At 41.5% G+C, this 13,352-nt stretch overlaps 1 protein-coding gene across 1 annotated transcript in view; it reads right to left on the bottom strand.

Annotated features, from left to right (window-relative positions):
* Positions 1–285: 285 nt before the first annotated feature.
* Positions 286–13,352, bottom strand: part of N4bp1 (NEDD4 binding protein 1) — a 34,975-nt gene continuing 21,908 nt past the window's right edge. Inside the window, exons 3-7 of the mRNA XM_048355660.1 lie at positions 10,442–10,572; positions 9,227–9,323; positions 5,021–5,128; positions 2,437–2,544; positions 286–1,580 (exon numbers count right to left, since the gene is read on the bottom strand). Of these exons, the coding sequence (XP_048211617.1) occupies positions 1,223–1,580; positions 2,437–2,544; positions 5,021–5,128; positions 9,227–9,323; positions 10,442–10,572 (802 nt within the window). The 3' untranslated portion in view covers positions 286–1,222. The remainder of the gene's footprint in view (positions 1,581–2,436; positions 2,545–5,020; positions 5,129–9,226; positions 9,324–10,441; positions 10,573–13,352) is intronic.

Genomic DNA, 13,352 nt, shown 5'->3' with positions numbered 1-13,352 from the left:
AATACAAAGCCCTTTGAAAGTCCAGATAATCGTATGCTAAGAACTACCAGGAAAAGGATTTCACGGACAGAACTAGAACAACACTGAAAACAGACAATACTAAGAATTGGCTCTGAGAAAGTCTCTTAGAAGAGCTGCTTAGGAAACTACTAAGAGACAGGAAAACAGAGGCGCTCTAGGACCCCTTTCTACCCACAGAAGCTACTAATGCTATTTATTGGCTTGGGTCACTAGAGAATAGAAAAGGGTTGGGGTGTTTTGATTTTTTTTGGGTGGGGGGGGGGAGGCAAAGTCATCCAAACTCTACATCAGGGCATCTCCCATAGCTGTAGGCTGTGGAGATAAGCTCGCCAAAACAAAGGAACTCTTCACAAAACTCATACCACGTCTCAGCCTTCTGAGGCTAAGGCAATGTGGAATGTGGTCAAATGCCTAGGGGCCCCAACCTGGTTGAGTGCATGGGGCATGGGTGTGGTCTGATTTGCCTGGCTACTCCACCTGCAGGCAGGTCTCTACAGTGAGCACTCTGGGCTCTGACCTCTTTTGCACAGTGGAAGGGGAGGGACAGGACTCTGAGCTCTAGAACCTCTTTCTAGCCCAGGCCATCTGGGCCTAACTTTGTCCTGGCCATTAACAATGGCTAGACACAAAGTGCCATCTAGTGGCTCTGCTTGTCCACTCTCAAATGGCTGCAAGGAAAGACCCCATTGGAGCAAATTGATCCCAAACCAAGGAGGGAGAGGACATGAGAGAGGAGCACATTTCCTGTTAGTGGACAGGACATATTCATCTCAAGAAAATATACTTTAAGAGGTCTTGCTCTCCTTAAGAAAATGACTCTTTTATTATTATTTTAGAAAGACTACCATATCCATTTACCAATATCTTCAACTTTAAGGAAAATAGTTTAAAAAACATAAAAATGTAAATACACTCAAGAGTAACTGCTATTAAACAGTTCTGAACAGGCAGAAAATGTAGACTTTCCTTTTACAGAAAATGTTAAATCTGTAATAGCAGCATAATATATATATATAGAAAAAAGCTGGCTTTGAAAACCCAGATTTTTGTATACACAAAAACATTTTTTTTCTTTTCCCTGTACAATACAACAATGTTTACACTGGAGAAAAGGTTTCTTCACATTATTTTTCCCATCGCAGACAGCAGTCAGCTCGAGTGTGATCAGTGGGCCCTGAGCTCAAGCTTCTCAGCACAACCTTCAGTCCAACACCATGGCAGAGAGGGCATTCAGATCTTTCATGTATGGATGGGCCACCAAGATCTGGTCGATTTTCAGCCTCTGCTCGGAATCAGGGAAGATCTTTAGCAGGGCCTCCCTCAGCTCGCTGGTTTCAGCAGAAGATCTCTGTGCTGGCATGGGTAGGTTGTGCTGCACAGTGGGAAGGTTTGGTAGGAGGGGGAAGCGGGACTGCTGAGAGAGCCAAGGGCTGGAAGAGGCTCCCTGAATCCGGGGCAGAGGTTGGTGACTGGTGCTGGCTACCTGGGTACCAGGGACCCTGAAACTGGGGTCAAACATGCCCACACTAGGCAGAGCACTGAACAGCGGCTGCATGTCTCTGTGGGTAAAGAAAGTTGTTGAGATAGATTATAAAAAAGAACCCCTTTTAAAGCATGTGCAGCTCAATAGGCTACCCCCAGGCTTCTAAAGACAAGATACTAGATAGACTGTCATGAAAGTGTAGTGTAAGCATCCATACGAGCCTGCTGACACCATTTCTAGATGGGTCTCCTCCTGAGCTGGCATTACTCTTCCCAGGTCAGCCCCATCCACCTGTTTGGGCTCCAAACCAGAATGTTTTAAAAGACATGAAACAGCCAGGCACTAGTGGCTCACGCCTGTAATCCTAGCTACTCAAGAGGCTGAGATCTGAGGATCACGATTCCAAGCCAGCCTGTACAGAAAAGCCCCCATGAGATTCTTATCCCCAATTAACCACTCAAAAAACTGGAAGTTGTGCTGCAGCTCAAGTGGCAGAGCACTAGCCTTGAGCACCAAGAGGCTCAAGGACAGTGACCAGGCCCTGAGTTCAAGCCCCCCAACTGGGGGGGGCGGGTGGGGGGAGATTCTGGCTCTGGGTAGGGCTCTTGATGACAGGAGTTAGACAGAGGGCCGCCTTTAGACAGAGAAGCAACCCCCAACAGGCTCATGGAATGAAAATGAACAAATTAAGATATTTACACACACATAATGAACCTAAGTGGCATTAATAAATGATACCAGTTTGGGAAATCTGCTTTGTGGCTTGACACTCTCAAAATCATTTTGCATCTCATTCTGTCATAGGATTAAAATAAGGCTCACAATTGAAGATTGCCCCGCTGGGTTATCTGCCTGATTGGCTTCTACATACATTGTGCATCAGTGACTTTAAGTCTTAAAAATTTTAAATATAAGACAATCTGAAGAAATACCTTGAAAAGCCATCCTTCTGAAGAAATTCTTCTAGTCGAGGTCCACTTCTTCCCAAAGGATCATCAGGAACCATAAATATATCCCCCACAAATGTATACTGAAGCAATCTACAATAGAGAAAAATGCTAACTCTCTACTGCTACACAAATGGTAGTGATGTCTTAAAGCAGCCATTCTATTCCAAAGCGATGATCAGCCCATAAATCCTAAACTGTTAAGTGGAGAAGAAAACCCAGAAAACCATCTTAAATTCTCTATTCTGGACACAACTATACTACTTCAGGAAATTCTTGCTGGTAGGCATCCCATTTCTCAAAGACTTTTTTGGAATCAGCACTTGTTCTAATGGATAGAAACAAGATTAAAAGATGTTCTGCTAGAAGCTCCAGTGGCACAATTGGCTAGCGTGTGGTACTTATAAGATGTTCTGCTAGAGGGCTGGGGATATGGCCTAGTGGCAAGAGAGCTTGCCTTGTATACATGAGGCCCTGGGTTCAATTCCCCAGCACCACATATACAGAAAACGGCCAGAAGTGGCGCTGTGGCTAGTGTGGCAAGTGGCAGAGTGCTAGCCTTGAGCAAAAAGGAAGCCAGGGACAGTGCTCAGGCCCTGAGTTCAAGGCCCAGGACTGCCCCCCCCCCCAAAAAAAAAGATGTTCTGCTAGAATTCAGCAGGTGTGCAAGGTTTAATTTTCAGATGAACCTAAAAATATATTTTTCCACGGGTTGGAATATGTATCCTGAGATCAATGGAGAGATGATTATCAAATATGGGATGTGGTCAGTATCTACTAGCACCCTTGATATCGTGAGTTCAATCTCAAGCACCATACAAAAATAAAAATTAAAAATAGCCAGGTGCTAGTGGCATACACCTATAATCCTAGCTACTCAGGAGGCTGAGGTCTGAGGATCATGGTTCAAACCCAGCCCAGGTAGGAAAGACTTTCAGACTTGTATCTCCACAAGGAACCACTTTAAAAGCTGGGAAGTAGAGCTATGGTTCAGTGGTAGAGTGCTGGCCTTGGGCAAAAAAGCTCAGGGACAGTACCCAGGCCCTGTGCTCAACCAACCAAACAAACAAAAGAAGAAAGGGCCAGGTGCCAGTAGCTCAGCCTGCAATACTAGCTACTTAGGAGGGATGAGATCCAGAAGATCATAGATGAGGTCAGCCTAAGCAGACAAGGCCACAAGTCTCCATCCATAGAACAGAAGTTGGGTTTTCTTTGCAAGGGTTGGAATTAAAGAAAGAAGAAAACAAAACAATTCTAGTACCTGTCTTGGCTGTCCATATCTAGCTTTCTGCTTTTACAAATTCTCAACGTAGTAGGCTGATTTGAGTCTCAGTGCAGTTAAAGTTCCTGAGTATGCATAGAAAAGACCTTTGTGTATGATAGACAAGAATCTAATAAAGACTGACAATAAGCACAAGGGCAAAAACATGACAGATATTTGACAAAATGGTCTTAGAAACCATGCCCAAAGACCAGCAACACAAAGCTCAAAATGCATGTAATAATTACCTCTCGCCTGGACATTCACAGACAAGCTGCTTCATTAAAATGCTGTAATGATTCAGTCAACTATAAACACCAGACTGTGAAACCTCACCCTAGTTACATACTCAGTAAGACACACACTGGGTAGAGTATACTCATGTTTAGATCTGTGGCCCATGACTTGTCCCCGGCTCTTGCCTTGAATTTTTGTGGTAGGTGCTTCCTGGCCAGGTATGCTCCTGAGTAAGTCCTAGAAGGTGGGGCTTACTGGTTGTTCCCCGCACTGGACACATTCATAATACCACAAATAAAAAGGGAATGCCAAATAATTCTTTTTTTCTTTTTCGGTGTCGGTCCTGGGACTTGAATTCAGGGCCTGGGCATTGTCACTGAGCTTCTTTGGCTCAAGGCTAGTACTCTAACACTTGAGCCACAATGCCACTCTGACTTTTTCTGAGTAGTTTATTGTAGACTTTCCTGCCCAAGCTGGAATCACAATCCTGAGATCTCAACATCCTGAGTAGGTAGGATTACAGGTGTGAGCCTGTAGATGAATCTAAGCCTCTTCTCAATATAAGCAATAAGCTAGAGTTTTAAAAAGTTCACAAAGGAAGGAAGGGATGACACTGACCAAGAAGCAATGTACTCATAACCTGACTTATGGAATTGTAACCCTTTTGTACATCTACTTAATAATAACAACAATTAGTCATGAAAAAATACCATATATTAAAAGCATAACTATTTTCCTAGCACTCCAAAGACCTGAACCCCTCAGTCAGAATATTACCTCTGGTCTTCCCCTCTTGCTAGTTCTAGAGGTGAGATCTCCATGTCAGTAAGTGTAGCAGTGGGCACACAAGCCCACCCACACCACTCACTGACTCTCCTGCTTTGTGCAGGTTCCTCCTAGCAGGGTCAAATTGCCTGGAGACTGGGTATATAGCCATCTTTTACAAGGACAAGGCCCATAGTAGACAAACAAGATGAAAACAAAACAAAACAAAAGTTGGGTTTTTTTGTTATTTTGTTTTTTAAAAAGAAAGAAAAAGTTTCTAACCAAAGACAAAGAAGTGAATATTACCTTTTTGTAATAATTTCTCTCCAGGAGATTGACTCAGTCACAAATTCTCTGAAGTTATCATTTGTTACAATTATGCCACCAGTTTTGTCCGCTAAGTGTAGTAGAAACCTATGGTAATGTAAGAATTTAAAATAAGCAAGCAGGCATCTCTGGTTTAGAGAAGCTTTTAGAAAATAAAAGCATTTCTTTTTAGGAAAATCACCAAGAATTTAGACAAGGCCAGACAGGAGAAAAGCAAAGCTCCTGTCAACTACAGATAAACTAGAAATGATAGACATATCATTAAAATTATTAATATAATTATAAAATAACTTTTCATACAGTTTAATTTTCTAAAATGACTCTACCTACAGCATACACTTTTTTCTTTCCTAGAAATAAATAGTAATAATTGAGTGACAGGACCAGAGAAGATATGGAGTAGAGGTGACATGGTTGAATAACTGGCCGCTGTTAGCTGCTCAGTGATCATTAGTGACCATACTGTGGTGCCGTAGTAGCTGCTTGGCAATTCTGCTTGTGTTTTTTATTTCTAAGCTGTTTTCTCTGATTTAAGAAGAGGTGCTTAAATTATAGATTCATTCAAATGAGGTTAAGAAAGGATACATAGTAACAAAAAAGAAGAATTAAATAGCCAGGCATTGGTGGCTCATGTCTGTTAATTCTGGCTACTTAGGAGGCTGTAATCTGAGGATCATGGTTCAAAGCCAGCCCGTGTAGGAAAGTCTGCAAGACTCTTATCTCCAATTACCCACTAGAAAACTGGAAATGGTGCTGCAGCTCAAATAGCAGAGTGCTAGTTTTGAACAAAAAAGCTCAGGGACAGTGGTCCAGTCCCCAAGTTCAGGACCCATGATCACCACCACCACAAACAACAAAAAGGAATAAAGACTAATTTGTGTCACTGCAGTCAATTGTTACTATTTAAGCCCTCTTTTTTTTTTTTTTGCCAGTCCTGGGCCTTGAACTCAGGGCCTGAGCACTGTTCCTGGCTTTTCTTTGTTCAAGGCTAGCACTCTGCCACTTGAGCCACAGCACCACTTCTGGACATTTTCTATATATGTGGTGCTGGAGAATCGAACCCAGGGCTTCATGTATATGAGTCAAGCACTCTTGCTACTAGGCCATATTCCCAGCCCCTATTTAAACCCTCTTAATAAGATATTTATAAGGATAAAAATGAATTCTATCTCTTTCACCAGGACTGCCTCATATGTTCAACAGAAGGCAGACAAGGATAGTGAACCAAATTAAGAATCACTGGAAGTCGACATGCAAAACTCCTCTTTTTAGTAATAAAATCTTAAGAATTAAAAAACCCCAAACCTTAGAAGTAAACATATTTTACTTCTATATTAGTGGAGATTCTTTTAAATTGTTATCTTGGCTGGCCTCTATGATCCTCCTGTCTCAGTTTTCCCCTAGTGCTGGGACTGCAGGTAGGTTTATTAATAAATATTTTCCAAATTTCTCTAACTGCTCTGAGTTTAATTAAGTGATGACATTTGCCCAGGTGTTAATAAAAGTAGGTAATACAGCTTTGAGTGCATGCCATTAGTTAGGATGCACAAGTGAGTCTGTGAAAGCCCAGTGGGCCATACAAATCAAGCAAAACTTTAACATGTGGATTTGAGCCTAGTTTATATTCTGCAGGGGTGGGTTAGAGGAGCTGCAGTATTAGAGAACTTGAGGGTTTTTCCTGAGCCCAGAGGTCCAACCTGCTCCCAATGTGAGCACAACTGCACTCCTACTACTGTCCTTTCAGCTTTTCCCAGTGGTTTTTTTTTTTTTTGCCAGTCCCGGGGCTTGGATTGAGTGCCTGAGCACTGTCCCTGACTTCTTTTTGCTCAAGGCTAACACTCTGCTAACTTGAGCCACAGTACCACTTATTGCATTCTGAATTCCACAAATAAATATTTACTCAGAATAAACCTTTTCTGTTCATGCAGTTCTGAGCAACCGAACTTAGTGCATGCTGGGCAAGCACTCTACTGCTAAGCAATATTCCCAGCCCCCACGGCGTTCTTTTATAGCACCTCAAATTCTCCCCATCTTAGCTGCACTCCTCACAGCCTGGAGCAGGAAAAGGGGCTGCCTGTAAAAAGGCCCTTTTAGTGAAGGCCTGTCTGCTGTAGACCCAAGTCACTTTTGCCCAACATAGCCCTCTTTTCATCTCTCATCACATCAACCATTCACTAGTTTGGGTCACAAGCCATGCCCTCTCTTTAATTAATGGAGGAAGTATAAAAATAAACAGGGTAAATGCAGGAGGAAAGAACAGAGCAGCTACCACTTATGTTCCCAGACAACAGCCTTGTTACTACTGACTTCACATAATGATTTTAAAACCTACATGCCACTGTTTAGGCTTGGAGCCATCCCATGAGTTTAACTGTACCAAAACTCCCTTCTTAACTCATCTGTGTACCAGGGAAAACTGGGAGAGAGTGAGGGAAGAGGTAACACTGTCAGAAAAGAAATATACTCATTACCTGACTTATGTAACTGTAACCCTTTTATAATACCAATTTAAAAAACTAAAATGAAAATAAGAAACCCTTATGTGTGTGCCTCTTCTAGAGGATGAGCTGAGAACGGGAGAGACAGTTGAGTAGTGTGTGTCCTGGAACCTGTTCTGCACAGTGCACTTGGCCAAGACTCAGTCAACCTTTTTCTGTGTGCATTTGCCGGTCCTGGGGCTCAGGTCCTGGGAGCTTTTGTACTCATGGCTGGTGCCCTACCACTTGAACCACAGTTCTACTTCCAGCTTCTTGGCAGTTAACTGGAGACAAGAGTCTCATGGGCTTTTCTTCCTGGGCTGGCTCACACTACAATCCTCAGAGCTCAGCCTCCTGAGTAGCTAGGATTATAGGCCTGAGCCAATTAGAGCCTAGCACCTCAGTGAACACTTTAGAAAACAATTTAAACTATGTGAACAAAACCTTACTTGTCCAGATGCACTAACACCTACTTCTTGACCCAGCATCCTCAGAGATGCAGCTTACTGCTATTAACTCAAGGTCAGCTGAGATACCTTCTATTATGTAGGGATATAACCCCAAAGCTCAGGTGTCAATCAGAAATCACTGACTAGAAACAGACCAGAAGTTGGTAATATTGAATACCTTCCTCTCATCCCCATTTAAAACAATGGTCTCACTATGTTGCTCAGGCTGATTTCTAGCTCTTGGGCATAAGTGATTCCCGTATCTTAATAGTCTCTTCTTAATTGAGACTATAGGCATGTGTGACTTGACAAAAACCACTTGAGACTTCCATGTAAAGACATGACACTCATTTTTAATAAATAACTAAAAAAGAAAACAACAACAACCAAATGTCTGCTTTTCCTTAACGATCTTGGACATTTTGTGTGTGTGTGTGTGTGTGCATGTGCGTACACGACCTGGTCCTACAGCTTGAACACAGTGCAGTCCCTAAGCATTTTTGCTCAAAGCTAGCACTCTACCACTTTAGCCACAGCTCCACTTGCAGCTTTCATGCTGTTTAACTGAGGATCAGAGTATTAAAAGATTTGAGCCAGGTACCAGTGGCTCATGTCTGTAATCCTAACTACTCAGGAGGTTGAGATCTAAGGACTGAAGTTCAAAGCCAGCCTAGGCAGTAAGGTCTTTGAGACTCTTATTTCCAATTAACCACCAAAGAACTAGAAGCGGTGCTATAGCTCAAAGTGGTAGAATGCTAGCCTTAAGCAAAAGAGCTCAGGGACAGTGCCTAGGCCCCAAGTCAAGCCTCATGACCCAACTCCATCCCCTGATCCCCAAAGGGGGTTCCCAAGACTTTCCTGCCTAGAGTGGTTTCAAACTGTAATCCTCAGATCTCAGCCCCCTGAGTAGAGCTAGACTACAGGCCTGAGCCACTGGCACTTGGCTCAAACATGTTTTATTAAACTAAAATAAAATGGAAATGGAAATTGAGCTGTGGCTAAAGTGATAAAGAGTGTCAGCCTTGAGCAAAGAAACCTCAAGAGACATGTCCAGGCCCTGAGTTCAAACTGCAGGACTGGCACGCAACTGCTCCTTTTATGATATTCCTAAACCCATACAACAAAGGCTGTTGAGTAGTGATCATGAATATTAAAACTCTCAAATGTGAGTACTTTAAGTGTGCACCTGTCCAGTGGAGCAGGTGGCAAACTCCTTACCACCCCACCCATAACTTAAAAAGAAAATCAGCCTTTCCTACCTGTCATCATGAGAAGCAATTCTTTCTCCAAAGACCATCCGGGCAGGAGTTAAAGATAATATTCCAAGCTCCTGGAGCTGGGTTAAGAAGTGCTGCTCTGTTCATGGAATAAGTTGAATACACATTCAGCAAAGGGCTATCTTTCCAGATGTGTAAATAATGAACACTTACCCACATGTTCACTTGGAGTTGTATGTAGAAACCTTTTTTCTATTCACTCATCTCTACTAACTCATGAGAAAGAGAGAGGGGGGAAAAAAAGGGAGACCCAAACTAAGACAAATGCAATGTATGAACTAACCAGCTATTTTTAATCCTATGATAGGATTTATTAACAAGTTTATGGTTTGTTCTAAGGAAATAAACCAGCCTGTGTTTAAAAAGTAGCTGGTCAGTTCAGACACTGAGGACATATGTGCAATAGAGAATAGAAGAGTGACAAGCTAAGAACAGAGGCACCTAGAGCAAGCTGACTTATCCTAATTTCAAAAAAGGCAGCTTATTTTCTCCCTCATCCAGAAGTCTGCCAAGACTTCCTCTCCACCTGACCTCCTATCTTGCTTTTGTGTTTTTTTATTTTTATTTTTTGGGTCCTAGACCAGAACTGGAACTTGGTACTTGGTATTGGATACTTCTGCTCAATGGCTAAGCACTCCACCAACTGTGCTATATCTCCAACCCCTACAGGGTTGGTTATTTCTTTTCTTGTTTTACTTAACTGTCTCTGCAAGTATTCACTGATTTTCACAGGTTAGGTGGTAAAAGAGGAGAATGAAGGGCCAGAGTCATATTGCAGAAAATGAGGAATGGCAAAAAGCTGTAAGACCAGAGTCTGAGAGTCCTATTCTTGCATTTCCTGTACTAGTACTCACCACAGACTGGAAAGGAGTAACTCACTATTCTAGAATTGCAGAGTAGATTTTGGGGGTGTAGTATATTTTAAAGTAAAAAACTTGAGCATTAAAAAAACAACACTATTTCTCCAGCCTAATGAAAGAACATAACTTGGATGAAAACAAAACAGAAAACTTAACATTTGAGCTCTAATTTAATTTTCTAACAACTATGTTAGCTTTCTATCTTTCCCCCAATCAACTCCTCTTTTGTATACTGTGACACACTCAACTGATATTTTACTAGGTAAGTATCACATGCTGCAAATACAAACCATCATTAAATATCTGATTAAAAATCTGGAAAAAAAATCAGTCTCACCTGTGATATTAGGGTCACGCCTTGTTCTCCACTGAGGGACAAATACAGTGATGTTTCTGTTGCCAAGCTTCCAAAAATATTCAACTGCAATTGCAATTCCACGACAAGAAAAGAACTTTTTCAGGCCATGGCTATAAGAAAATAAAAGTTTCAGATTTAAGCATGTTTTAAAGCATAGATTCACCACAAAAATATATAAACAACAAAAACAATAAAAACTCAATTTTCTTTAGTGTGTTTACATGTTTTAGCACTTAGTCATACTGATTACTACTTACTAGTATCAATTTTCCTTTTATTTTGTTTGGTTCTTATTTGGGTATACTGTTTTGGTAGTACTTGTTTATCATTGCAGATTTTTTTTTTGAAGAGTTCATTTTATTGGAGGAAAAACACTATTAAAAGTTCTGCCTGATCCACTGCCCTCTAAGAATCTCTTATAAATTATATTAAGGTGGTTGGCTCAATACCTATAATCCTACTCAAGAGGCTGAGATCACAATTCAAAGCCAGCTTGGGCAGAAAAATCCATGGGACTCTTCCTCCAATTAACCACCAAAAAGCTCAAAAGAAGCTCAAGCCCCAAGTTCAAAACCCAGGACCAATACGAAAAAAGAAAAAAAAAATGAAGAGATACTTTTTAGCAGCTGTGACAATGCCTAGGCCTCATGTGTCTATGGTAATGGAGGAAAGGGGTAAAGGAAAGGGGTAAAGATGTGATGTAGTCATCACTACAATTTCCAATGGTGATGCTGTTTCTGGCTCCAGAAGAGCTTTCTGTTTTTGTTTTTTATTTTTTGGCCAGTCCTGGGGCTTGGACTCAGGGCCTGAGCACTGTCCCTGGCTTCTTTTTTGCTCAAGGCTAGCACTCTGCCACTTGAGCCACAGAGCCACTTCTGGCCGTTTTCTAGATATGTGGTGCTGGAGAATCGAACCCAGGGCTTCATGTATATGAGGCGAGCTCTCTTGCCACTATGCCATATTCCCAGCCCCAGAAGAGCTTTCTGAAGACTACAAAATCCACCTAACTGGGGGCTGTGGACAATGACTTTATTTAAAGAGGCAAGGAGAAGACAAAAAAGGTAAACAAGAATATGGGCCAACCCACTTTTCCTATAAAGAACAAAACAACCTGTCCCACCTCTCAACTCTACGCTAATGGTGTGAAAGCAGCAAGACACAGAGTGTGAGTATAACTAGTTTCAAGTTCACAAAAACAGATGGTGCCTGGACCTGACCCAAAGTATGCAATTATCCCTGGCACAGCAGAGAACTCAAATGGACACCCTCAAAGAAATCTATTACTAGTTTGTGCAGTGAGAGAAGAAGGAAAGTCCTTCCTTGTATACAAATCCTCTTTGTTTTGAGGTCCCTTCCTCAACTGACTAGCCACAGGAACTGGCCAACATGAACCTCCTCCCTATCATGTGTCAGTATGGTCTTGGTTTTGGCCAGTTGGTCTTCTATCCCTTTCTTCTTGGTCTCCAGTTTTCCTTTATTGCTTTCTTAGCATGCAAGGCTCTCATACCTTCTCTACTAGCCCATTCTTCAAAGGTTCTTTGGGACTCCAATCTAGTCTTTCTTCTAGTTCTAGACATAGGCCTTTAACTTAGACATAGACCGCTTTCTCCTCTTCCTATCTAATATGGAGCATGAGAATTAAGAGTGCAACTTAAGATTCCTGTTACAAAAAACACTGACAGTGTGATGTGTCTTGTGTGATAAGGAGGTGGACATGTGGGGTCATACAGACCTCCTCACTCCAGGCCAATCATTTTTCCAAGATGCCATCCATACCCATACTGGTGTTGTCATCTCAACTACATCAATAATCCTTGAGAGTAGGAAGGGACTAGTCAGACAACTAATGAAGTTAGAGATTTAGAAAAGCTATTCACTTACAGACTCCTCTTTCTAAAGGCTAAAGTCCATTATCCTTTCAGGGAATCATAAATTAGAGATGATGTATCTTATTCCAGAAAACATATGCAAGTAAACAAGCCCATTTTTGATCAAATGATTTAGAGGTGCACTCAAATACAGCGAGAACATAGCAACACGACAGCTGTTACTAGAAAAAAAGAAAAACAGTAGTAGTTTTATTATTTTTGAAGGAGTTTTTAATCTTTAGAAAAGAATAAATCATTCTAATAGAAAAAAAAACAGGCCTTGAATTAACTAGTCCTAACCTGAACATCTAAAATATAACAGCTTACTATTTCTTAGAAAAACCAAGAGAGAGGCATGTTCAGTCCTTAAAAGATTGACCTTAAATGCACCAAAAAGGCTGTAAACAATCCATGCTATGCAACAGATTTAAATGTGGACCACTTGCTTTTCATCCACATACCTAAATGCTTCTATTGACTAAAACAGTTTAAACTGAGTGGAAATGGAGTGCCCAGTTCCATTTTACTAGGTCACAAAAGAAATAGGGGCCAAAGAAGACGGAGGAATTTTGCTACTCTGGGCCCTCACAAACTTGGAAGAAAAATAAAGAATTTCTAGAAACATCAGTTCTAAACTTGGGTTGCTCAACTGAAGTTAGTGTTGTTCTTTGTGATAAGATCACACATCACTTTTAATCTGAAAAATCCCTTCAGGTGAATTAAACGTGGCTCAAAATTCTGGTTGGAGAATAGAAACTTACCCAGAAAATAAAACTAGACAGTCAGATGGAGGGTAAGGGATGTACCTTAGTGGTAAGAGCACTTGCCCAACATGCATGAGGCTCCAATTAACCACCTAGTACAGGTCCCTAGTACAGGGTGTGGGTGCATGAGTTATCAAGTGGAGCCAAATTACTGTCCTCAAGATATTGCAGAAACCCACTAAAAACGTTCTCTAGTTCCCAGTCCAATGCTCAATGCCTCCACAGCCTCTCTGTAATGAAACTCAAGGTATACAGGTA

This window comes from Perognathus longimembris, chromosome 10 (genome assembly GCF_023159225.1).
Source record: "Perognathus longimembris pacificus isolate PPM17 chromosome 10, ASM2315922v1, whole genome shotgun sequence".
NCBI classification, from domain to species: Eukaryota; Metazoa; Chordata; class Mammalia; order Rodentia; family Heteromyidae; genus Perognathus; species Perognathus longimembris.
This window is presented reverse-complemented; position numbering and strand designations above follow the sequence as displayed.